This window comes from Tiliqua scincoides, chromosome 5, assembly GCF_035046505.1.
Source record: "Tiliqua scincoides isolate rTilSci1 chromosome 5, rTilSci1.hap2, whole genome shotgun sequence".
Classification (NCBI taxonomy): Eukaryota; Metazoa; Chordata; class Lepidosauria; order Squamata; family Scincidae; genus Tiliqua; species Tiliqua scincoides.
Genome location: NC_089825.1, coordinates 113,596,646 through 113,621,317, shown reverse-complemented (window position 1 = coordinate 113,621,317; position 24,672 = coordinate 113,596,646). Strand labels below are relative to the sequence as shown.

Sequence of the window (24,672 nt, the reverse complement as noted above, 5' to 3'; positions counted from 1 at the left end):
TTGTTCACATCACAATATTACTTCAAAAAAATGCATCCAAATTCTGTTGAGTTAATTCTGTATTACACGAAAATGGCCTAAATACAGAGAAATATAGTCATGACTTCTTCCCAGTAAAAGTATTGGGGCAATAGATGAGTCATGACACATATTCTCAATGGTGTTTGAATGCAGAAAAAACACCATCTTCAGTAGTGTTTTGTGAGGACTGACTTTTCTTTGATTCCAGACATATATTTAAATAATCTTCTCCCTTTCCTCCCTTTTGAGGAAATGTTACATCATTTGGGACTCTTCAGTCTAGAAAAAAAGATACTTGAGGGGGACATGGTTGAGCCATACAAATTATACAGGGGATGGTGTATTGGAATTGCAGAAGATCTGGCGAGGAGGTAGGTGTGGTGTCAGCAGTGGCCCCTTTAAGGGTAAGGCCTGGGCATCCAGCAGAGTGTGCTGCACAGCTGCAGCCACTTGAAGGCAATAGGACCCTCAGGGATATAAGGAGCACCAGAGGCAGGAAGGGTTTGAGGAAGGACAGACTGGATTAGTGGACTAAGGAATTGATGGCTAATGGACTGATGTGTGAATGGACTTTGGAAGCTGCTGGAGCAGAAACTACTGGATACACTTAGACTGGTGCTTGGCTGCTGTGCCCAAGACCTGCTGAGGACCAAGGGGCTGTTGTAGTGGTGGGAGGCTGCTGGCAGGAGAGAGGACCTCTGTAGGTTAAACAGGCAAGCTACCCTGGTGGTGGGGTCCAGCAGTACTGCAGGGCAGAACTAGGGTTGTTTTTTGAGGAAAGAAGGGGAGCTAATTAGCTAAAAGTGGGCATAATTCTCCAGGTGAAGCTTAGACTGGTAATCTGGCAGAACAGATGGGTAGAGTGGATAGATGAATGTTCTTTTCCCTCTCACACAACAGCTGAACTAAGGGAGATCCATTAAAATTCAATGTTGGGAGAGGACAGACGAAAGGAAATATTTTCTTTACCCAGAGTGTAATTCACCTGTGGAACTCCTTGCCACAGGATGTGGTGATGGTGACTGTCCTAGATGCCTTTAAAATGGGATTGGACAGATTTCTGGAGGAAGAGTCCATCAGAGGTTACAAGCTGTGATGGGTTTCTGCAACTTCCTGGTTTTAGAACTAGGCTACCTCAGAAGACCAGATGCAAATGAGTGGTACCAGGATGCAGGTCTCTTGTTGTCCTGGGTGCTTCCTGAAGCATCTGGTGGGTAACTGTGAGATACAGGAAGCAGGAGCAGATGGGACTTTGACCTTTTTCACTGGGCTCTTCTTAAGTTTTTATATGTTCTTATCCTTGGACCTGCATTAGTAATATCTCTAGTGCAAGTTCACATGCACAAGTGAAGGTAGATCACACTTGAGAAAGGGGTTAGAGGCATTCTGTTTTTCATTTACTCCAGAAGGAGCCACTGACAGTGCTTCTTATATAACAGTTCCAAACTATGCTGTTAGAGGGTTTTAAGCTACATGTGAATCTTGAAGTCATAAAGAATTTTGTTAATGAAATATGCAATAGGCATTTTTCTGTTTTCATAAACATCATATGGCCATCATTGCAGGTCTGTGCCAAAGTATTACCAGCATATTATGGCCTTGGCATTTGCTGTAAAAGTTATCAATGAGGATCCCAAAATTCTACCAAATATTACCTTAGGGTACCACATCCTCAACAGTTACTTCATTGCAAGGATGACCTACAAAGCCACCTTGAACCTGCCTTCATCACACCATCCATTTATCCCCAACTTCAACTGTGACAACAAGAAAAATTTAGTTGCTGTCATTGGAGGACTCAAGTTTGAAACCTCTGCCAATGTGGCCACCATCCTATCCATCTACAAGATCCCACAGGTAGGTCAAGTGCATAGAGGTGTAGAAATTGTGCAACGATGCCACCTCATTTAATGTTTGTGTAAGGCATCAGATAAGAGTCATTCATTTCCTTGCAGCTCACCTATGGATCATTTTCCCCAGCGCAGAGTGACAAAATGCTGTTCCCTTCCCTGTACCAGATGGTCCCAAATGAAGTCCATCAGTACATGGGGGCTATCCGGTTACTTCACTATTTCCACTGGACGTGGATAGGGCTCTTTGCTGTGGATGATGACAACGGGGACCGGTTTTTGCATCAAATGCTCCCTCTGCTTTCTCAGAATGGCATTTGTTATGCCTTCATACGAAGAACACCAAAAACGACATATGCAGAAGAGTTGTTGTTCTTGCTCATGGGACAAGTCGAAGATTACCATGTTCTAGAGGATAAAAAAGTCAATGCATATTTTGCACATGGAGAACCTCCATCCCTTCTTGATTTGTCAATGTTGCTGCATTATGGACCGCTCCTTTCATTGCCACCTCTGGGCAAAGTCTGGATTGTTACATCTCAATGGGATTTTGAATTCCTGCCATTTCAAAGGTCTTGGGATATAGACTTTTTCCATGGTGCCCTGTCCTTCACAGTTCAAGCAAATCAGCCACTCGGTTTTCAAAAATTTGTAGATACTATTGAACCCTCCTGGGCAAATGGAGATGGCTTCATCCAAAATTTCTGGGAACAAGCATTTGACTGTTCATTGGAAATGAATCTAGGGGATGAAGAGAGCAAAGACCCCTGCACTGGAGAGGAGAAGTTGGAGAGCCTTCCTTCTACTTTATTTGAAATGAGCATGACTGGTCACAGCTACAATGTCTACAATGCTGTCTATGCTGTGGCACATGCTTTGCATGCTATGTACATATCAAGTTCCAGATTTAGGAAACTAGGAGGAGGGCTGAAATTTCAGGATATGCAGCTGTGGCAGGTAACTACTCTCAATGACTGAACACTACTAAACAAGCTGAACAAAACAGGATAACATATTAACCCAAAACATGAGAAGTCTTCACCTAACTCTTCACATTTATGTGTAATTATGGCTCTGGAAATTTTTTTGTTCAGAACTTCTTTATTTATAAGGCATCTATATTATGGCTGGTTGGCCTTCTGGAGGCAGCTTGTGCTTTGTCAGCATGACAGCGTCATGGACAATGGTGGTGGATAGGATTGGGCTGTAAATCTAAGCAAATTGAGTTGCTGCAATTCAATTCCAGCACATTTTTGTCTCCTTGTTTCATTCTTCTCTTTCACTCTAGCTCCACCCCTTTTTAAGGAGAATCTCATTCAACAATAGTGCTGGAGGGACTGTGCGCTTTGATGAAAATGGAGAATTAGTGGCAGGTTTTGATGTTACAAACTGGGTGACTTTCCCCAATGGCTCTTTTCTTAGAGCAAAAGCTGGAGATTTGGACCCTCGTGCTCCTTCAGGCCAAGAGTTGACCATTAACATTGACCAAATTGTGTGGCACAGAAGCTTTAACCAGGTGAGACATAGTCGCATAGGGTGAAATCTATAAAAGAACAGATGATGCTTCTATTTTGGCCATATCCATCTTTCTTCCCAGGTTCAATCAAGCCATGAGATCTGCTAAACTCACTGAAGGAAAATAACTGGGGAAATTAGTTGGGAAAAGGAGAGAGTGCCTGATTTTCAGACCACAGCAAAAGATCGTGGCTGGAGAATGGCTTTCTCTAGTCTGAGCTAAGAGCTACAGGCAAGATGTGAGGCTTGAAATAACCCAGTTATGGTGAAGGAGCTAGTCTTCCACCAGATGAACACTCATTCACTCACTCACTATGTAACAAAGTTGCTTTAGGGTGTTATCATTCCATTTGAACAACTCAGTACCAGTCCTTCTCCATATGCATTATTTTGCATCCTAATAATTTCTCTGGATGTTCACGAACAGGTCATGCCCATTTCCGTGTGCAATGACAACTGCTATCCTGGCTATAGTAGGGAAAAGAAGGAAGGAGAGAAATTCTGCTGCTATGGTTGTGCTAATTGTTCAGAAGGGATGATCTCTGACCAGAAAGGTGAGAGAAATAATTCACAGTTGCTGGGCAAACTGGGAGGAAATATGAAGTTTGCCAAGTTCTTCAGTCATTTGCTTCCAGAAATAAGGAAATGACATTTTCAGTGCATGGATATACAGACACCACTGTTTTTCCATTGCTATAGACTAGGGGCGTCTGAACCCTGACCCGGGGGCCGGATACGAGGCTCGAATGAACCCATCTCCACAGCGAGTGAATCTTTCTGTTCCACTCAGGCGCCACATGATTGGGGGACAGGGATGCTCTAGGCCACTGATTTTCAATCTTTTTCATCTCATGGCACACTGACAAGATACTAAAATTGTCAAGGCACACCATCAATTTTTAGTGATAATTGACAAGGCACACCATGCTGTTGGTGGGGGGCTCACATCCCCCAATGGCCTTACTAATAAATGACCCTCCCCCAAACTCCCTCAGGACACCTGCAGACTAGTCAGGGCACACCAGTGTGCCACAGCACAGTGGTTGAAAACGGCTGCTCCAGGCAGTCATGTCCTGGGACAGCAGGCAGACGATGCAACTGCCCAGAGTGTCCCTGTCCCCTCATCAACTCCTGGGTCGATGCGACTCCTGGGTGAAATGGAAAGATGTGGTCCAAATGGGGACTGCATTTCTGTTGTGCAGCTGTGCCAAGTTTGGTCACCTCTGCTATAGACCAAGTGGGTGTTAAAGGATGAGGCTTTGCTTATCTATTTACCACTTTATATAATTTACATAAATTAGACTGCAATCCTATGCACACTTTCCTGGGAGCAAGCCCATTGAACACAGTGGGGCTTACTTCTGAGTAGACATGCATAGTATTGGGCTCTTACATAGAGAGCCAGGCTGGTGTAGTGGTTTGGGAGATCCAGGTTCAAATCTCAGCTCATCATGAAGCTTGCTGATGACCTCCATCACTATCTCTCAGTCTCGCCTACCTTACAGGGTTGTTATGAGGACAAAAGGAGAGAAGGAGTCGTGCACCAGCCTGAGCTCCTTGGAGGAAACACAGTATAAAAGTATGAAAAAAATAAAATAGTAAACTTCCTTATAGGCCACTGTGATACAGAAAATCAAATGAGATTGCCTCTTTTATCTATAAAACAATATTTTGCTACATCAAAGGCCACCTCTAGAGTTTGTGGTTGCAATGGGATCTGAATCAGGGACTTCCTGGGTTCTGGCTTACAGCTGACACTCACACATTTTTCTACATCTGTTCAGCACAAACATGTTTTATAGAGAAGGAATATGAAATGAAATTATTGGGGCATTGGCTGGAATTTTGCCCTTGGGCCAGGAAACCTGAATTTAAATCCCCACTGAGCCATGGAGCTTGTTGAGAAATCTTAAGCCAGCCACTGTCTCTCAGCTGAACCTACCTCCCAGAGTTATCAAGAGAAAAAATGGGGAAGGGGAATCCATATAAACCTGTCTGAGCTCCTTGAGGATAGAGCAGGATATAAATGTAAAAAGTTAGATATGGCACTCAGAACCCCGACATGATTCCTCCTGACTTTCTTCATACAACAGGGATGGGCAGACATTTTGGCAATAGGACCACATCATCTGTCTGACACTGTGTCAGGGGGGCCGAAAAATAAAAGAATTAATTTGCATTCCAAATTTGAATAAATCTACATATATCAATACATTAGAGATGAAACTTGAATGGATGAATTAATTTTACTGAGCTTATTTATAATACACATGAGAACTATAAGGGTATTTAAATATTAAAAAGCATAAAAACTGGGTTTCCTTCCTGCTCATTGCAAAACCGTGCCTTTTTCAAGCCTCTCATGGCTAAAATAGCTCTACAGACCCAATTCCAGGTCACGCTATGCCACATTTAGCCACTAGATGGGGATGATGTAATGGAATAGTTCAGTGGTTCTCAAACTTTTTAGCATGGAACCCACTTTTCAGAATGACAATCTGACCCAGTGATGTCATTAACCTGGAAGTGAGTGACATCATCAACCATGAAAATTTTTAACACCCCAAAATTTTTAACAAAATCAAATTAATTAATTAATTAAGGAACTATGCAAATTAAAGTTTACAATAAGAATAAGTTAAAAAATTTATTTAGAATACAGAAGAACCCTCCTAACCTCCCAAGCAGTTGCTGATCTTTTTAAAAACAATTCCCCAAACATCCCAGGAGCTGAAATTCTATCCACAGTTACACGGGAGTAAGCCCCACTGAGTATCGTTACTAAAAGCGTATACATAGTAGCCTGTTAAAAGTACAGATCTGTCACATTTCCCCAGTGCAGTCACATACCATGGTAGCATCAAGTCTAATATATTAAAAATAAAATATACATTGAATTGAATTAAGAGCCACCTGAAATTGGCTCGCAACCCATGTAGTGGGTCCTGACCCACAGTTTGAGAAACACTGGATTAGCTTATTCTCTTTGACAAACAGGAGATGTGAGAGGAGTGATCCAGACTGGGACTGTGATAAGGACAAATGGGTTAATGGACTTACCTGAGTACTGATTAGGGATAGGCCCCCTGTGGGTGTTATTCCTGAATGCAGATTTAAACCCATTAGTGCTCATGATGTGCTTAAGAAAACAGTTATGGCCAAACCCTATCTAACAGCAGCACTAGCTCAGGCTTCTGCAAAGCAGAAGTAAAGGGCTTTGCAGCAGTACAAGCAGCATTTCCCCCAGATACTTGTCAATATCTTGAAACATTTAAGCATCCCTTCTTTTTCTTTTCCAGATATGGATGCCTGTGTGAAATGCCCAGAAGATAAGTATCCCAACAAGCACAAAACTCAATGTATTCCCAAGGTCATCAGCTACCTCTCCCACAATGAAAATTTAGGGATCATCTTAGCGGCTTTGGCTATTTCTTTCTCTCTGATTACAGCTTTAGTGCTTGGACTGTTTATAAAGCATCAGGACACTCCCATAGTCAAGGCCAACAACCGCAGCCTCACCTACACCCTCCTCATCTCCCTCCTCCTTTGCTTCCTCTGCTCCTTGCTCTTCATTGGGAGGCCTGGAAGGGTGACCTGCCTTCTGCGACAAACTACTTTTGGCATCATCTTCTCTGTGGCCCTTTCTTCTGTGCTGGCAAAGACTGTCACTGTGGTTCTGGCTTTCATGGCTACCAAACCAGGATCTGGGATGAGGAAATGGGTGGGGAAAAGATTGTCCAATTCCATTGTCATTTCAGGCTCTTTGGTTCAAACAGGCATTTGTTTGCTTTGGTTGAGCACTTCCGCTCCCTTCCCAGACACAGACATGCACTCAGTGAAAGGGGAAATCATAATGGAATGTAATGAGGGCTCAGCTTCCATGTTTTACTGTGTCTTGGGCTACATGGGCTTCTTGGCTGTTGTCAGCTTTATTGTGGCTTTCCTGGCCAGGAAGTTGCCTGATAGTTTCAATGAAGCCAAGTTCATCACCTTCAGCATGCTGGTCTTTTGCAGTGTTTGGATCTCCTTTGTTCCAACATACCTGAGCACAAAGGGAAAATACATGGTCGCTGTGGAAATTTTCTCTATCTTAGCTTCCAGCGCTGGCTTACTGGGTTGCATTTTTTCCCCTAAATGCTACATTATTGTGATGAGGCCTGAGCTGAACAATAGGGAACAGTTAATCCATAGGAAGAAAGAAAACATTTAAGTTCCTTAGGGAAGTTCAATAGATTGTGAGACAATTATACACTGTTGTATGGATTCTGTATCTTTGCAATCACAGGTTTCTTTAAAAAATCTGGATGGCGGTAAGGGCTTCATTCCGTGGTGGGTGGGGGAGGAACCAGGGTGGAAAGGGGGCAAGACTAGGGGAACCTTCTGGCCTGACACAGAACCCTTACTGCCATCCAGATTTTTTTAAAAGAAACATGTGATTGCAAAGATACAGAATCCATACAACAGTGTATAAATCCAAATAAGTGTGCAATTCTGTGGTGTGAGCATGCACGCGCTTGCATTTGCTTCACAGATATGAAAGGCAAAGGGAATGACTTTTGAGGAAGGAGTATAAGGAACCCTGCACTTGAACTGAAGGCAGAAGAAAGTCGGGGGTATGGGAAATTACAAGGGAGAAAGTTTCCAAGTACAGCACAGTTATAGGTACTTGATTCTGGAGAGTTTTTTCAAGGTGTCTAGAGGGTTCTGAACAGTTTCTGGAAACTCTGACCTGCACTCAGGGCTTGTTGTACCAAGTACAGAGAGAATGTGCTGATCAAAATCCTCCAGTATTTAAGAAAGTGTGGAGTTTCTGCTACATGCAGATCTGGGGGTGAGCAGGTAAGGTGAGAAAAGGCCTCTGGGAGGCTACAATGGGAAATACTTACGGGGCTGAATCTTGGGGGCAGTGAAGAGAACCAGAGCCTGGGAAGGGGGCGGGCTTGAGCATGTGCCACACTTTGTGGCCAGGCAGAAAAGTGCAAATGGGTGCCAGGGCTCAAGTGTTTGGGGTAGGGTGACCAGAAGTCCTTTTTTACCAGGACATGTCCTCTTTTTTAGTCTCATGTCCTGGAAAAGAACTTAAATGTCCTCTTTTTCCCTATGAACGTGCCCTTGGAGGCAGCGCATAGCCTTCTTGTAATTAATAAATCTTTGTAATATAGTATTAAATTTAATAGTAAGAACTATAGTGTTTAAATTAACCACATGTAATCAACACACCAGCGTTTTTAGCTTTTCTTTTGTTCTACATTTTTCTTGGATGTCCTACATTTTGGGGTGCCTTTGTCCTCTTGTGGTTATGACATCTGGTGACCCTGGTTTGGGGGGAGGCTGGAGTCTTGAGAAGGGGTGGAGTTGGGTGCCCAAACTAACTTGGAAGCTAAGGGAAATAGGTTCTGGGGCTGAAACTTGGGGGGGGGGGTGACAATGGAGAGAGCCAGAGCTAGGGGAAGGGGGCTGGTTCAAGCAGGTGTGCGCCTGATCTGGCCAGGCAGGAAAGTGCAAGGAGGTGCTGGGACTCAAGCTTCAGAGAGATGGGGAGAGGCTGGAGTCTTGAGATGGGGCAGAGTTAGGTGCCTGAGGCTGCAATTCTAACCACACTTTCCTGAAGTGGGGGGGGCAGCGGAGACAGCGAGCCAGCGCTTCGGGAAGACGGCTGTGCGCGGATCTGGCCAGGCAGGGAAGCCCAAGGAGGTGCCGGGGCTTCCGCGTGCGGGGGGGAGGAGGCTGGAGTCTTCCTGGGTTCGGGCGCAGGCGCTGGGAAGGAGCGGGCGGGGAGAGGCGGCGGGGCGGTCCGTGCGCTCCGCGGCGTCTCCTCCTCCTGCTGCTGCAGCCCGGTGGCGCAGGCGGAGAGGGCGCTGCATGTCCTTCGGGGGGCTGCGGAGGGCCCTGCTGGGGCTCGGCCTGCTGCTCTCGCCCTCCAGCGGGGCTTGGGCCGGGGGCCGCTGCCCGGCGCGCCTCCTCCCCTGGCCGACGCGCCCACCCCGGGCAGCAGCAGCAGCCGGAGCAGCGGCCATGCAGAGCGCGGCGCCCGCCCGCGGAGGGCTCAAGTACCTCGGGTAGGGGGCGTCTGGGAGGAGGTGCGGGGGCTGCAGTGCGCTCCCGGGGCCGGTGGGGGCCGGAGGATCTTGGAAGCTGGGAATGGGCTGCAATCCTATCCACACTTACCGGAATGTAAGCCCCATTGATTATAATGGGGCTTACTTTTGAGTAGACATGCACAAGCGCCCCTGCACTGGTGCAACTGCCCCTGCTTGTGCAAGAGGGAACTAGCCCAGGCCCTCTGCAGCCTCCTCCAGTCCCGGATGCAGCCAAAGGCCCCTTTCCCCAGGTCAGCAAAGGGACTTGGCTGGTTGAGCATGCACTAAGAGAGGAAGCAGCTCTCCTTTTTTTCTTGGAAAAACAATGGAGACTGCAATCCTATACACGCTTTCCTGGGAGTAAGCCCCATTGCACAATGGAACTGACATCTGGTGCATAAGGTTGCACTGCTAGTGCATCTGCAGGAACATGTAGGGTTAGGGGCGTGACTGGCTCTAAGCCCATTGGGCCCTGTGCCTAAGCGCCCCCCCAAAAAACAAAAAATAAAGTCAATATTATTACTAAATAATCTCAGTCACTAAGACTCCAGTCCTCTGTGCATTTACCTGGGAGTAAACCCTATTGACAAAATGGGACTTACTTCTGAGTAGAGACACACATTGGGTTGGGTAGTGGAACAGGTGGCTTTGTCACTATTTGTTTTTCAAAGGTCATCTGCACCTTTGGTTTGTCTCCTTGCAGGCTGGCACACATGCAGTTTTATATTGGAATGTGCTCAGATCCATTCGATCCATCAACTCGCCTCTGCTTTTTTGATGCACATTTGGATGGCTTTCCATTCCACCATAGGGACAGAAAGTCTATCATAAACTGGACAGCCATCCAAATTTGCGCTGAAAAAGGTACATGCGAGTTGATAGACCGAATGGATTTGAGCACATTTCAATATAAATATCTCTGAAGATGCTATATGGCCTTGGGCTGTGCCATATGGCCTGGGGCCCCACCAAAAATGTTTCAGATTGTACCTTGCAGCACCAAAAGCTGGCCCTAGTTAGGGATTTCCCTCTCAAGGTCTGGTTTTTGGCCTGGGTGATCACAGAGTAGCAAAAGGTCTGCCACCAGGGGAGGTGACATTGTGTTTTCCACCATAATGTATGTAGCACAACACAGCACACACCAGCAAATATTTGTGTGGCTAAGATACGTTTAAGTAGTATTTCTCTGTTAATAGTTGCAGAGAAAATAAATTAATAGGTCATTTTTATAATCTCTAGTGGGTCAATTTCTTTCAGTCTATTCTGCAAGCCAGTGTGGTGTTTGGGCTGGGTAGATCTTTCAGATTGCACTTAGCCAGAAGGATGTTTCTCAGACCTGATCTCTCTCACAGGGTTGTTGTGGGAATCAAAGCAGGGTGGGGGAAGGGAACCTGTGCTGCTGCTGGGTCCCCAAACTCTGTTCTTATTCTTTAAAAGCTGCACTAAGAGATTCTGTCCTCCTTTTCCCATCCAGCCAAAAAGAAGCCCAGATGATCGACCAGGAACTCTTTGAGGAGTACAAGTTCAGCGTTGACCAGCTGATGGAGCTGGCTGGACTGAGTTGTGCCACGGCCATTGCTAAGGTAGGTGATGGCTGGGAAAAGGACAAGTCAACAATAGTTCAAACCTGGGCATGAGCTGTGGAACTCTTGGCTGCAAAATAATGACAAGCCTTGCTGACTTGGGCTCAGTCTCCTGTTTCCCATGGGGTCCCCAGCTGCCTCCGGGAACCTCCCAAGTGGGAGAGATAGGCACCCCCCTCCCACTGTCGCTCTCCTGCATCTGGGATTTGGAAGGTGGAATGCAGCTGGACCCAGAGGGAGTGCATAGTCATCAGGATCAGTCACCCTTGAGATTCCTGTGAAATTCCAAAGAAGTGGTCTCCTCACTGCAAAAGGTGTTCCTCTCCTCCTTCCATCCCCAGGCGTATCCACCCAGCTCCTTCACCATCAGCCAGCCAGCGGTCCTGATCATCTGTGGTCCCGGGAACAATGGCGGGGACGGCCTGGTGTGTGCCCGGCACCTGAAGATGTTTGTGAGTGTCCTCTTCCATCCAGGGCAAACTGGGGGCCTGTTGTCCGGGGTTGAGGGGTCTGGACTCAGAGACATTGGATCTGTGTGGTATGTGATGCTTTCAAGTTGCACAAGTTTGAAAAAAAAACCAGTACAACAAAATGCAAAATTGTGTCTAAATACAAGTGTTCCGCCTCCCACCGTATCTGTGGGTCCCATATTCGTGGTTTCACAATTCCCACCCGCCATTGTGCAAATAACTCACTTCTTCATTTGCAAAACACAGGTTTTTTTGCTTTTTTTACAGAACACTGAAAAAGATGAAAGCGAGCACTAAGAGCTGGTAGACTAACACTACAGGAGGTAACAGAGAGAACACTAACAGGAAGTGGAGCCTTGCATTCTCCGTCTGCTTCCTCTGCTGCCCACTGATTATTAGCGTTCTCTCTGTCGACTTCTGTAGCGTTAGTCTAGTAGTTCTCAGTCTAGTATTCTCAAGGTCTACTTCCATTTTCTCAGCGTTCTGTAGCAAGCAAAACAAAAAATCTGCATTTTGCAAACAAAGAGGAGTCCTGAGTGCGATGGGGGGGATTTGAGTAGGGTTCGACTGCTTTCCAGTTTCCAGTTCCCTGCAGGTACAGGGGGCACCTGTATTTCCCACATCAGTTAATCCCAGACTTACATACTATTTTATAGAAAAAGTTCTATGTAATTGACGCTCCTCCCTAGAAGAGACAAAAGTCCAACTCCAGTCCTCTTTCAGTGGTGCTATTTTAATTGCAGGATATGGATATTTACTCTGAAGTATCCGTATTGTTAACTTTTCAGTTATTCCAGCATTGCTCTCCCTTATAAGCAGGATGCGTCAGTTAGTAAAAATGTGAAGAGACAAATTTGCAGGTTCTTGCAACAAAAAATGACATAACTGGCTCTGGATGATCTTAAACATTACCAATGACCAGGGCTGTCACTCGCTCAATGTTATAGAAATCATAATAGGATTTCATTGTATGATTTTTAATTTATGTAAATTTTCAGAGCTCTTGAACTTAGCTGTTCAGTCAACAGGACTCGGGGCTGGGGAACATTACAGATGTTTTTAGATAACACTGCAAATATGTCACAGCAGGAGTTATTGTGGAAGAGGCATCTTCTCCAAAATATGAAGGAGAAGGTGGAATGCCTCTTCTCAGGAGAGGAGGAATACCTCTTAGATCAGTCATGCTTTAAAAAATAAGTGTGCGTTTGTGTTTAAATGGATGTCTCCAGTTAAAGATTTTAAATGGACTTGATTGATCAGCAGAATACTGTAGCACTCCTGGTTGGTGTTTCGTCACAGGAGAACATGCTTCCCCTTCACCCCTCCCCTCCAAAGCATCTTTTCCTTAATCCTTAATTCCTACTCCTAAAAATTGCTGCAGCTGCTATACCTGAAAGGGCAAAAACATGGATGCTCAAGCAGGCACAAGGTAGCCTGATGAGACAGCTTGGTGCAACAGTGGGAAATGTTTTGAAAATTAGGTGTAAGCAGGTCTTCTAAATGCTTTGACATTGGAGCCAGTGGGGAAAAAAGAAATGCAAATACTGAGAAGACTCTCTTGTCCTCTTCCTTCTGCAGGGCTATGAGCCTACTTTATATTACCCCAAACGCCCAAACAAGCCACTTTTCGAAGGCCTGGTCACCCAGTGCACCAAAATGGACATCCCGTTTCTCTCAGAGTTTCCATCTGAAGTAAGTAGCAGAGCCTCTCCTATTTGGTCCCAGAACAGTTCTTTGCAGTGCAAGTGTGTGAGAGAAGAGGGATCAAATTCAGGAAGAGTATAAAGAAAGAAAAATGTGTTTTTTATTTCACAGCATCAGAAAAACGAGACCATCTCAGTCACCCCCTTGAACATTTATAGCTTGCAGGAAAAAAGTCTTTTTTGCAATTTTACTTTAGCTTGCCCTTCCATGCAACCAGAAATTCTGCTGTGGTCGCCCCACCGGGCGCGAGCGCCTGCAGGGCTCCCTGGGTCAGGGAAAGTGAGAGTGGGGCGATCGCGCTCTGCCTCCGCAAAACGGGAAGCGGAGCACAATTGCCCCACTCTCACCTTCCCTGACCCGGGGAGCCCTGCAGGCGCTCGCGCCCGGCTCCCCACAGCCAGGGACGGCTGCTGCAGGGACTGGAGGGTGCATCCCAGTCCCTGCAGCCCGGTCAAAAGGGAACGTGGAGCGATTGCGCACTGCTTCCGGTTTAGCACAGCGGAGCGAGATCGCTCCGCTGTCACCTTCCCTGACCTGGGGAGCCCTGCTGAAGGTCATGCAGTGCTCCCCGCACCCCCGGGGGGCTGCAGGGGGCTTGGGCAAGGACCCCTGCAGCACCCCTGAGCAGCGCGATCCTGGGGATCGCGCTGCTGCCTCCCCCCGCGCCCGCAAAGACTTGCTGCAGGATTCAAACTCCCTGCAAGTTTGAAAACAGCAGCCTTAGGAACTGTCAGCTCCACCCTTCCTTTTTTGTTTTTTTAGCCCTCCCCACATTATATCCCAGTTCCATTCTCTTTAAAGACCCTGTGGTTTTGGGTTTTCAAGGAAGCTATCATCCAGACATCAGAGACACTCTTCACACTGCTTCAGTGACCATTAATGGGTTGGTGGTGAAAATACTGATATGCCCCTTAGTTCCTGCCTCTTCTCTCCTGTTCCCTGTTGCGACAGTTTAAGTGTTGCTGAAATAACTGTGTTTGCTTCTCCTTCTCCTGTCTCCTCCCCCCCCCCTTTGTTGTGGCTCTTATGTCAGAATCTAGATTGTAGGCTCTGTGGAGCAGGGGCCTGTCTCCTCACTCACTCTGTGTACAGTGGTGTGCACATCGATGGTGTGCTAATCCTAATTGCAGCAGGAAATAAGTCCAGATTCAGAATGCCCATCTGCGTGGAAGAATGCCTCACCCCTTCTTCCATGAGCACACAAAGATGGCATTGCGGTCATCCCATGATGAACATCAGAAGAGCCCTGCTGGATGGACCTGCCAAAGGCCCATCAAGTCCAGCCCACCAGATGCATCAAGGAGCACACAAGACAACAAGACACCTGCATCCAGTTGTCACTCCCCTGCACCTGGCATTCAGAAACAGCCCACTTCTAGAATCAGGAGGTTACATTCACCCATTGTGGCTTGGAACCTGTGTTGGACTTTGCTCCATCAATCTCTACATTACCCTTTTCAAGGCAACTAGGCATTCAGGTGCCATGACTATATCCTGTGGCAAGGATTTCCACAGTTTAATTGCATGTTGGGTAACGGATGAAGGATGGCGTCCACTTGGAACACATTGTTTCTGCTGTGATCTTTCCTTTCTGTTGACAGGGCTTTTCTGACACTTCTGGGGCGGAGGACTGGCCTCTATGGTCAGCCCACCCTTTGGATGGAGGGGTTTATTACACAGGAGTTGAATAAACTAGAACAATGATTAGAGAAGCAAGAACAGGCCCTCTTTGCTTTCCGTTGGGACACCTGCAGGCTGCGCCCTCTGCATGGCCTAACCCACTGCCTGTTGTTTCATTGCTTGGCAGGCTGCGCTCATTGACGAGATCTATGGCCTCGTGGTGGATGCCATCTTTGGCTTCAGCTTCCAGGGGGCTGTGCGGGAGCCCTTCGCCACCATCCTCAGCACCCTGGAGCAGGTCACCATCCCTGTTGCCAGCATCGATATCCCGTCTGGTACGTCCGAAGAGGGGGTCCTGGTGGCTTCCATGGCACACTGGGGCACTCTGTTACGTGGGGGGGGGGGGGGGGGGCTCATCAAGTTCTGTGGGTCAGGGGGGTGTTCAGACATCAGTGGAGGATCCTCAGTTGTGCAGGCAGGTTCATTGCCTGCTGAGGTGGACAGCATTCTTGCCTGAAACCGTTGTGAACCTCTGCCTGCCAGCATTGTCAGTGCTGAATTGCACAGGCTGATAGCTGACTCAACAGGAAGCTACCTCCCATGCATAGACCCTGAATTGGGTCCTTCCTGCCTCAATGCTCTCTGGTCAGGCTATGCAAAGCCAGGGCAGCTGCCTGCTTCATCCCTTATATTTTTGCCGCCCCCTCCCCCCCCCCATAGTAGCGAGGATACCACCAGGAGTATTTTTCAGCAGTTCCATCCAGGGCCAGCTCAAGGGCTTGGCTCTCTCCTCTGAAGCTCTAAATCTCTAGGGGACCGGGTGGTGGAATGATTGCATGCAGCCCCTGCTCAGGAGTCACCTATGGGCCCCACTTGAGTACCTGCTTGCCTACCTGAGGTTCAGCAAACCAGGACTTAGCAAGGCCCTCTCTGCTGAGGCAAGGCCCATCCCCCAGGGGTAGAGGTAAATTTTTTTATTTTTTGCAAATTTTCTGTTTACCCCAAGGAGGAAAAGTGCAAAAAGCGGTGTCATGTGTCTTTATTGCAAGGATGCATTTTTATACATTATAATGGGTTTGAAAGTGTACTAGGTCAGTGATGTAGGTGGAGTAGTGTCCACAGATGCAGCCACAGTCATTATCCCATTATTTATTTTCTGCATTTTCCCAGTTGATTATATAGTTTATATATAATTATTATTGTTATTAATAAGATTTGGGGGTGGTTCTTCTTTTGTTTTGTTTTTACAAAAATGAGGAGTGCAGAAAGTAGCATCAATGTGTTTTTATTTTATCAGCAAAAAATTGCACCTCTACCCCATGGGGCATTTTCAGACGCAACTTTTAAAAGTTTTTAAAAACTTAGTGGACAAGCTCTCTGGTCCATGGTGCTGTTTATTTGTCATGGCCACAGTCTTTTATTGTGGAACAGCTGCATCTCCCAGGAGAAGCACGGCAGGGCAACTGTTCTAACTAGTCAGCTCCCAGTTTCCTGAAGAAACCTCCATTTTGCTTTGCTTCCAGGTTGGGACGTGGAGAAGGGGAACCCTGGAGGCCTCCAGCCGGACATGCTGATCTCCCTCACCGCCCCCAAGGCGGCAGCCAAGCAGTTTGCAGGGCGCTACCACTTCCTAGGGGGAAGGTTTGTGCCTACAGCTCTTCAGGAGAAATATGCGCTCAACCTGCCCCCCTACCCAGAGACCGACTGTGTCCTGAAGCTCTCTTAGGAGCTGGACCTAGTGGGGAGGGAGAAGCCTTGGTGAGGGGTGAGGCACTTGGGGACAGAGTGTGCAGGAGTTGGAAGGTGGGGCCAGCACACCCTGGGCCCAGTTGCTGGCTTAGGGGGAGAGGTGGCCCTTCTTCTCCCCCCTCAGCGGTGAAAGAGAGAGAGTGCACAGCCAACAAGGTGGCTTGAAGTTGCTTGTCCTTCAGGCCCAGAAAATGCTTGTCTGCCTTCCATGATTAGGATTCTGGTTTTGCTTTTCTTCAATTAATAAAAATAAATATTTCTGAGCTACTTTCTTTCTAGTGTCTGCTCTGGGTAGCAGTCCTAGCAGTGAAGGGAACCGATCTACAGGGAGGTCAAATCCAGCCTTACGTTCCCAGAATCTCAGTATGAAAGCTGTTTAAGGGTATGTGTTTAAGATGCTTCCGGAGGAGAGAAAGGGCCAAAGCTTCAGGCACCATCAAACAGCAGTGGTTGGGAGCAAGAGTGGGAGGCCAGGGCTGCCTCTTTCTCCTGCTTGCAGCCTTCCCAGGAGGCTGCAGTTGGCCACTGCGCGCAGCTTGCAGGGCTCTCCTCGTACCTGTAGACTCCAAGTACACTCAAGCCCCAAATTTCCTCTCAGGTTGGTTTATTTAAACGTTCACACAAGTGTCCTTTAGATAACAGAACAGGATCTTTATTGGCATAGGTTAAAAGAAAATAAAGTAAAACAATCATAATCACCATTTCCCCCCATTCACTGTGAAATAAAAAACCAAAGGTTCCACCCCACTAGCACCGTAGACACAAAGTTAGCAACTTTATCCGGGGGCTCGGTTTCCACTATAGAAAGAAGGGACCGGATCTGAGTTGAATCCTCCCAGCACTGTGTGTTGTTCAGAGTGGGGCCAGGTGTTTCTTATGAGGAATGTCATATGGGCAGTAAAAAAATATGCTTCGTCTCTACTCAATTCCTGTCATAGGAGCATCTTCTCTCTGAGTGGGGAACACTTAAGAGACCTGCCCCCAAGCAGAGCTGAGCAAAATGCGTTGCAAGGGAGAATGCTCTGCGATCCTGTGGGCACCACAGATGATAGGAGAAAAATGGTTGACTCTCCAAAACTGACTGGGATATGCAGATAGAGAGGAGTGCAAGTGGTGTTAGCTGTGCAGAATAGCTCCTGTCACTTGATATCGAGCATCCTTTCTTTAATAATCCTATAAGTTTCATTTAAAACAGTCATACCTAGGGTCACTGTATCCAGGCTTATCAATTCAAGCTTTGTGAATATATCCACAACTTTCACAGACAATACTAGGTCACTCAGAAGCTGGCACATTAACCCAGAGGGAGTGGAGTTGAAAAAGGTTGCAAGCCAGAATTTTAATGATCTCAACCAAGCCAGTGGTTTAAGCCAGATCAAACCCACTTCAAGACACAGAGTATAGAACACATCTCGGTAAGCTGAGGATCCTCTTCAGGAAAGAGGCCTGCATACACTCAATTGATCAGTTCAAGGCCTTTTGCCAGATCGGGGATCCATAAAGAACTTGAGAGAGTACATTTGCCTTGAATATCTCGAAAGCAGCTGGAATATATCTATTACCCTGATTAAAGAAAAACCAAGTGATTGCAAGGGATGGACTTGTTGATCCATTTAGAACAGCATTACGGTGAGAAACCCATGTATGCTTGTAATGGAAGTTGATGCCTGAAACACTCAGGGCCCAATCCTATGCAATTTTCCAGCACTGGTGCAACCGCAATGCAGCCTCAAGGTAAGGGAACAAATGTTCCTATACCTTACAGAGGCCTCTGTGATTGCTGCCCCACTACAAGATGCAGTGTGTGCCCCATTGGCACAGCTGCACTGGCACTGGAAAATTGCCTAGGATTGGGCCCACAGGGAAGGGGGCCACAGAGTCCTTGCCAAGACTCCTATGGGGGGCAGGAGTTCATTCCTAGAGCAGATCTCAATAACTGCCTTGACTCCTAGTCCCCAGGAAGCAAATCCACCATGCCTTTTTCACCCAGTGCTGCTTCCTCCCCACTTTATCTGTATGTGGGAGCAGGGGGGAGACACTGGAAGGAGACACTCTCTATAGGAGAGTGGGGCTCTACAAGTGAGGCATAGCCGGTCCAAGAGGGGGAAAAAATTGCTTTAGTAGAGCAAAAGCAGGAATAGTGCTCATATTAGGGAGCTTACACACAGATCTTTAGGGGCCTGCATTATGTTGGAAATTAAATCCTAATGATCAAGTTCCTCCTCGCAAGAAGCTTCTTGTGGTAAATAAAAAAAAGGCACGCTATAATGTTGCCACAGCAGAACTTAAGTCCTTTTAGTTTCCAAAGCGAGCAGGAGCAAGGCGCGTCTGAGCAAGGCGCCTCTTGGACCGTGTGAAGCTCTAAACGCCTTGCAGCTGATTGGAATATGTTCCTCCAACGGGGTTGCGTTCAGTTCAAGGTCAAACCCTCTCTCTGAAGATCCATTAAATTTAATAGGTTCTGCGTTTCTCCATCTCGCCCATTGAATGACGCCCCTTCATGGATTTCGCTTGCGATTGGTCCATAAAGGGAAGCCTATCTGCACAGCCACGCCCACTCCGTGGTTCACAGCCGACGAGCAGGCGCAGAGCGCAGTCAATGGCAGAGGACGCCAGGTGCAGCACTCACCTGCCTCGGCGCTTCTGGCCAACGCTCGTGGCAGAGCCGCAAAGCGTACTGGGAGACGTAGTTTCCAGGGGGGAGCCAGGACAGCAGGCGAGCCAGGTGTCTCTGTCCCCAGGAGGCAACACAGCGCGCTGCTTCCTGCTTGTGTGTCGTTGCTGTCTCCCTCTTTGCAGTGTGTCGCTGGTGGTTTCCCTCTTTGTAGGGGGGGGGCTGACTTGGAGGGGAAGGGGTCTGCAATCCTGGAGATGAAAGGAGAATCTGTCTGGAGGTTTCAGGGAATGCAGAAAAAGAAAGAACGAAAGAAAGAAAGAAAGAAAAAGTGCTGCAGTGCATTGAATAAAGCTATGACATGGATTACATGGGTTATGTGAGTTGCATTTTTAGAGTGAGCAGTGCATGAAGTTTATCTGTTAAAGACGCTGGGAGCATTTCTGGGGAGAAAGGCAGGGACCAAGATCAACAGAACATAAGAACAGCCCCACTGGTTCAGGCCATAGGCCCATCTAGTCCAGCTTCCTGTATCTCACAGCGGCCCACCAAATGCCCCAGGGAGCACACCAGATAACAAGAGACCTCATCCTGATACCCTCCCTTGCATCTGACATTCTGACATAGCCCATTTCTAAAATCAGGAGGTTGCACGTACACATCATGGTTGTAACCCGTAATGGATTTTTCCTCCAGAAACTTGTCCAATCCCCTTTTAAAGGTGTCCAGGCCAGACGCCATCACCACATCCTCTGGCAAGGAGTTCCACAGACCAACCACACGCTGAGTGAAGAAATATTTTATTTTGTCTGTTCTAACTCTCCCAACACTAAATTTTAGTGGATGTCCCCTGGTTCTGGTGTTATGTGAGAGTGTAAAGAGCATCTCTCTATCCACTCTGTCCATCCATCCCCTGCGTAATTTTGTATGTCTCAATCATGTCCCTCCTCAAGCGCCTCTTTTCTACGCTGAAAAGGCCCAAACACCGTAGCCTTTCCTCATAAGGAAGGTGCTCCAGCCCAGCAATCATCTTAGTTGCCCTCTTTTGCACCTTTTCCATTTCCACTATATCTTTTTTGAGATGCGGCGACCAGAACTAGACAGAATACTCCAGGTATGGCCTTACCATCGATTTGTACAACGACATTATAATATTAGCCGTTTTGTTCTCAATACCCTTTCTAATTATCCCAAGCATAGAATTGGCCTTCTTTACTGCGGCCACACATTGGGTCGACACTTTCATCAACCTGTCCACCACCACCCCAAGATCTCTCTCCTGTCACAGACAACTCAGAACCCATCAGCCTATATGTAAAGTTTTGATTTTTTGCCCCAATGTGCATGACTTTACACTTACTGACATTGAAGCACATCTGCCATTTTGCTGCCCATTCTGCCAGTCTGGAGAGATGCTTCTGGAGCTCCTCACAATCACTTCTGGTCTTCACCACTTGGAAAAGTTTGGTGTCGTCTGCAAACTTTGCAACCTCACTGCTCAACCCTGTCTCCAGGTCATTTATGAAGAGGTTGAAAAGCACCGGTCCCAGGACAGATCCTTGGGGCACACCGCTTTTCACTTCTCTCCATTGTGAAAATTGCCCATTGACACCCACTCTCTGTTTCCTGGCCTTCAACCAGTTCTCAATCCATGAGAGGACCTGTCCTCTAATTCCCTGACAGTGGAGTTTTTTTAGTAGCCGTTGGTGAGGAACCGTGTCGAACGCCTTCTGAAAGTCCAGATATATAATGTCCACGGGTTCCCCCGCATCCACATGCCTGTTGACCTTTTCAAAGAATTATATAAGTTTCGTGAGGCAAGACTTACCCTTACAGAAGCCATGCTGATTCTCCCTCAGCAAGGCCTGTTCGTCTATGTGTTTTGAGATTCTATCTTTGATGAGGCATTCCACCATCTTACCCGGTATAGATGTTAGGCTGACCAGCCTATAGTTTCCTGGGTCCCCCCTCTTTCCCTTTTTAAAGATTGGCGTGACATTTGCTATCCTCCAATCTTCTGCCACCTTGGCCATTTTGAGGAACAAGTTGCATATTTTAGTCAAGAGAGCAGCAACTTCATTCTGCAATTCCTTAATAACTCTTGGGTGGATGCCATCAGGGTCCGGTGACTTACTGATCTTTAATTTATCAATGAGGTCTGAAACATCTATCTTTTAACAAACTTTTAACCTCTATCTGGCTTAACTCCTCGTTCAAGAGGGGCCGTTCGGGCTGCGGTATCTGCCCGAGGTCTTCTGCAGTGAAGACAGATGCAAAGAACTCATTTAATTTTTCTGCCATCTCTAAGTCTCCTTTTATCTCCCCTTTCCTTTCCTCACCATCCAGAGGGCCAACAGCTTCTCTGGATTTCCTGCTTCTAACATATTTGAAGAAGCTTTTATTATTCCCCTTAATGTTGCTGGCCATGCGTTCCTCATAGTCTCTCTTGGCCTCCCATATCACCTTCTTACATTTCTTTTGCCACAGTTTATGTTCCTTTTTATTCTCCTCATTAGGGCAAGACTTCCATTTATGGAAGGAAGCTTCCTTGCCCTTTACAGCCTCTCTAAATTGGCTCATTAGCCATGCGGGCACCCTCCTGGATTTAGTGGAACCCTTCTTTCTTTGCGGTATACTGCTCTGCTGGGGCTCTATTACTGTTGTTTTAAGCAGCCTCCATGCACTCTGGAGAGATTGGACTCTTTTTACCTTTCCTTTCAACCTCCTTCTAACCAGCCTCCTCATTTGAGGGAAGTCTGCCTGTCGGAAGTCAAGGGTTTTTGTGAGAGATTTGCCTGGTATTCTTCCCCCAACGTGCATGTCAAAACAGATCGCAGCCTGATCACTGTTCCCCAATGGCTCCGTAACATTGACATCTCTAACCAGGTCCTGTGTACCACACAATATTAAATCTAGAGTCACCTGTCCTCTGGTGGGCTCCATGACTAGCTGCTCTAAGGCACAGTCATTTAGCATGTCAAGGAATCCGGTCTCCTTTTCGTGACCAGAACACAAATTGACCCAGTCAATATGAGGATAATTGAAGTCCCCCATGATTACAACCCTCCTTGTCACCTCCCTGATCTGTTTCCTCATTTCAAGGTCCCCTTCCGATTTCTGGTCTGGAGGACAATAGCACGCCCCCAGTATTACATTGCTCCACAGGCCTGGTAATTTAACCCACAGAGATTCTATGGTGGAGTCGGACCAATCTCTACTTATTCTTTTTGTTTCCCCCTCATCATCCCCTTTGTTTTTCCTTTGAAATAAAAACACTGTTCTTTGAAACTGGAACAATGGAAAGCACAATATATCTATAACGGGGAAACTCTTTACGTTTATCTGTTTCATCCTTACTGGTCAAAGCCACTCCCCCCTTGATCCAATCCAATTACTGAATCTTTCAGACATGAGCTTGTGTTTTGACATCTGGCTAGGTAGAAGAAAGGTCTAAATCTTACAGTGAAGGTAGAAGAGGAGAAGGATGGTGGAAGTCTCCCCTCTCACTGTCCAGCTCTTTTATAGGTCCTGCCAAGGGGTTTGTTTTGACGTGAGTTTGTTCGCATCTGGATTTTGACCTCTGCAGTTAAGTCTACAAGTCACCTGAGGCTAAAGCTCTGTCATGGCGGAGTTCCAGGGAAACCCAGTGTTCTCTCTCTGTGTTTCAACACAGCACACCCAAAATTATCAAGGCAGTGGAGGGATGGTGGGGGAGAGACCTACCACAGTGAAGGTTTGGGTTCCTATCCTATAGGCACAGTGAAAGAAAAACATCAAACTCTGAAGGTGGAATAAGTACATGTATTTCCTGAGCAATGACCTAAGAGGCTGCAGGGAAAGGAACTAGTCATAAACATCAAAGCCAAGGCACTTGGATTTTATGCAGGGAATGTTGGCCTACTTCTGGCAATGGCTCCGTGTCACATCCTACAAGGTGTTGCATCTCACTCTGCTTTCTGGACACATCAAAATAATTACAGCATGTGAGGAAAGGCTTCCCTGAGGATGCGAGCAGAGGCTTCGTTCCCCTAAGGCAGTGCAAATTACCCCACAATACATACCTGAGATTAATCAAAAGCACACTGCACATTAAGACAGTGGACACTTTGAACATTTGAGCAACATCAACAGCCTGCAAAGCACTGCAGGGAGACAAGAAGTGCAGTGGAACCCTATAACAAAATGGAAGTCGATGACTCCAGGCGGACTCCATACAACTCCTTTTTTCTGCAGAACATGAAAGGAGGAACAAGCTGTTGCAGAGCACCTCTTTGAGATGCATTGCCACACCTACTACCTGGGATGTTGCCATGACCACTGCAAGGGAGAAGGTCCATCATAGGGGTGACATGCTGTCCTCACATACTGAGTGACACAAACCCCTAGTGACGCCCCTGGTAGAAGGTATTAACATGTTTGATGATAGGGCTGCCTGAGAATATAATCTGGACAGTTGTAGTGTCCAGATATGATCCGGTTGACCACCTACTGCTTCCTTATCTCCAGACTGAACTGATGCATTGCTTTAGTGGCCTTCCCTACACTGTTACTTCCTTACACTGTAAGGAGGGGATAAAAGCACCTGTGCTTTGTTATTCTGTGAGAACTGTGGTCATCCCCACCACAAACCCTCAGTCCAGCACTTCCAGCCCTTCACAGAAGTTGAGGTTCTTTGTTTGGTTGTGTTGATGGTTGTTAACATGCCCCGTCACATCCACACTGGGAGGATGACACAACCACTGAAACAAGCTCCACGCAGGTTGTTAAAATAAATTTTGTACAACAACCTAGCCGGGCTGTTTGGCAGGCATAGTTTGAAGACTGGGCAAAATGTCAGGCCACAAGAATGGTATTTATTTACCTCCACATCTACTGCTAAGCTTTCGCCTTCTAATTGCAAAAGTTCTAAGAGAATTGGCAATCTTGATGCATAACTAAACAGGTGTTCTGATCCATCCACTATGAAATATTAAGAGCCCAATTCTATCCTCCCTCCTGCAGGTGTAATCATGTTAAAATGGAGCATGTGGTATCCAGCAGGGGAGGGCTGGATCAGGAGGATTCAAAGGGGAAAGTCCTCCTCCTAAGCCTCCTGTTGTGCAGTGGGTCTCCTCGAGCCTGCACCAGCTCTATAGTTGGCACATATATGAGGACAGAAAGGGTGTGAAATCTCTATTCTATCAAAAGTTATAATCAAAAACTTGGCTATAAAAGAGGCTTACAAAAGAGGGAAAAGGATCCAGCATGCACCATTATCACTGGATCCACAACTTCCTACAGCCCCCTTGCCCCATTACTCCCCTCCCCACTTAGTTTTGCCCTTTCCCCATCCGCCCTGCTCCTCTACTGCCTTACCTTCAGACAGTGCCTTAGCTGCCTGGTGTGTGAGGCTGTCGCTGCACCGAGATAGCTACCGCGGCATCCAATGCATGCCGGGCAGCCTGTGGTGACTCCTCAGAGGAAGGA

The 24,672-nt window shown here is 46.9% G+C and overlaps 2 protein-coding genes across 4 annotated transcripts; both read left to right on the top strand.

The window, feature by feature from the left end:
- Nucleotides 1–1,716: 1,716 nt before the first annotated feature.
- On the top strand, nt 1,717–7,596 carry LOC136653225 (vomeronasal type-2 receptor 26-like). The gene is made up of 4 exons (XM_066630132.1): nt 1,717–1,878; nt 3,160–3,387; nt 3,814–3,940; nt 6,686–7,596. Exons 1-4 carry the CDS (start codon nt 1,717–1,719, stop codon nt 7,594–7,596), a joined length of 1,428 nt encoding a protein of 475 aa, XP_066486229.1.
- Nucleotides 7,597–9,180: 1,584 nt separating this feature from the next.
- On the top strand, nt 9,181–16,669 carry NAXE (NAD(P)HX epimerase). Of its 3 annotated transcripts, XM_066628085.1 has the most exons (7): nt 9,181–9,323; nt 9,402–9,445; nt 10,941–11,049; nt 11,391–11,501; nt 13,098–13,211; nt 15,031–15,178; nt 16,367–16,669. In XM_066628085.1, the coding sequence occupies exons 1-7, from the start codon at nt 9,249–9,251 to the stop codon at nt 16,567–16,569; spliced, it is 804 nt and encodes a 267-aa protein (XP_066484182.1). In that variant the 5' UTR covers nt 9,181–9,248; the 3' UTR covers nt 16,570–16,669. The 3 variants fall into 3 exon arrangements, with proteins under 3 accessions (XP_066484182.1, XP_066484181.1, XP_066484183.1); XM_066628084.1 differs by having other exon boundaries at nt 9,181–9,445; XM_066628086.1 differs by lacking the exons at nt 9,181–9,323; nt 9,402–9,445 and adding an exon at nt 9,677–9,717.
- Nucleotides 16,670–24,672: the final 8,003 nt, after the last annotated feature.

Coding starts and splice junctions, on each gene's coding strand:
- LOC136653225 (XM_066630132.1), top strand. CDS start 1,717: ATGACCTACAAAGCCACCTTGAACCTGCCTTCATCACACCATCCATTT. Junction 3,388..3,813: donor GGCACAGAAGCTTTAACCAG/GTGAGACATAGT, acceptor GTTCACGAACAG/GTCATGCCCATTTCCGTGTG. Junction 3,941..6,685: donor GATGATCTCTGACCAGAAAG/GTGAGAGAAATA, acceptor TTTCTTTTCCAG/ATATGGATGCCTGTGTGAAA.
- NAXE (XM_066628084.1), top strand. CDS start 9,249: ATGTCCTTCGGGGGGCTGCGGAGGGCCCTGCTGGGGCTCGGCCTGCTG. Junction 11,502..13,097: donor CCCGGCACCTGAAGATGTTT/GTGAGTGTCCTC, acceptor TTCCTTCTGCAG/GGCTATGAGCCTACTTTATA. Junction 13,212..15,030: donor TCTCAGAGTTTCCATCTGAA/GTAAGTAGCAGA, acceptor ATTGCTTGGCAG/GCTGCGCTCATTGACGAGAT.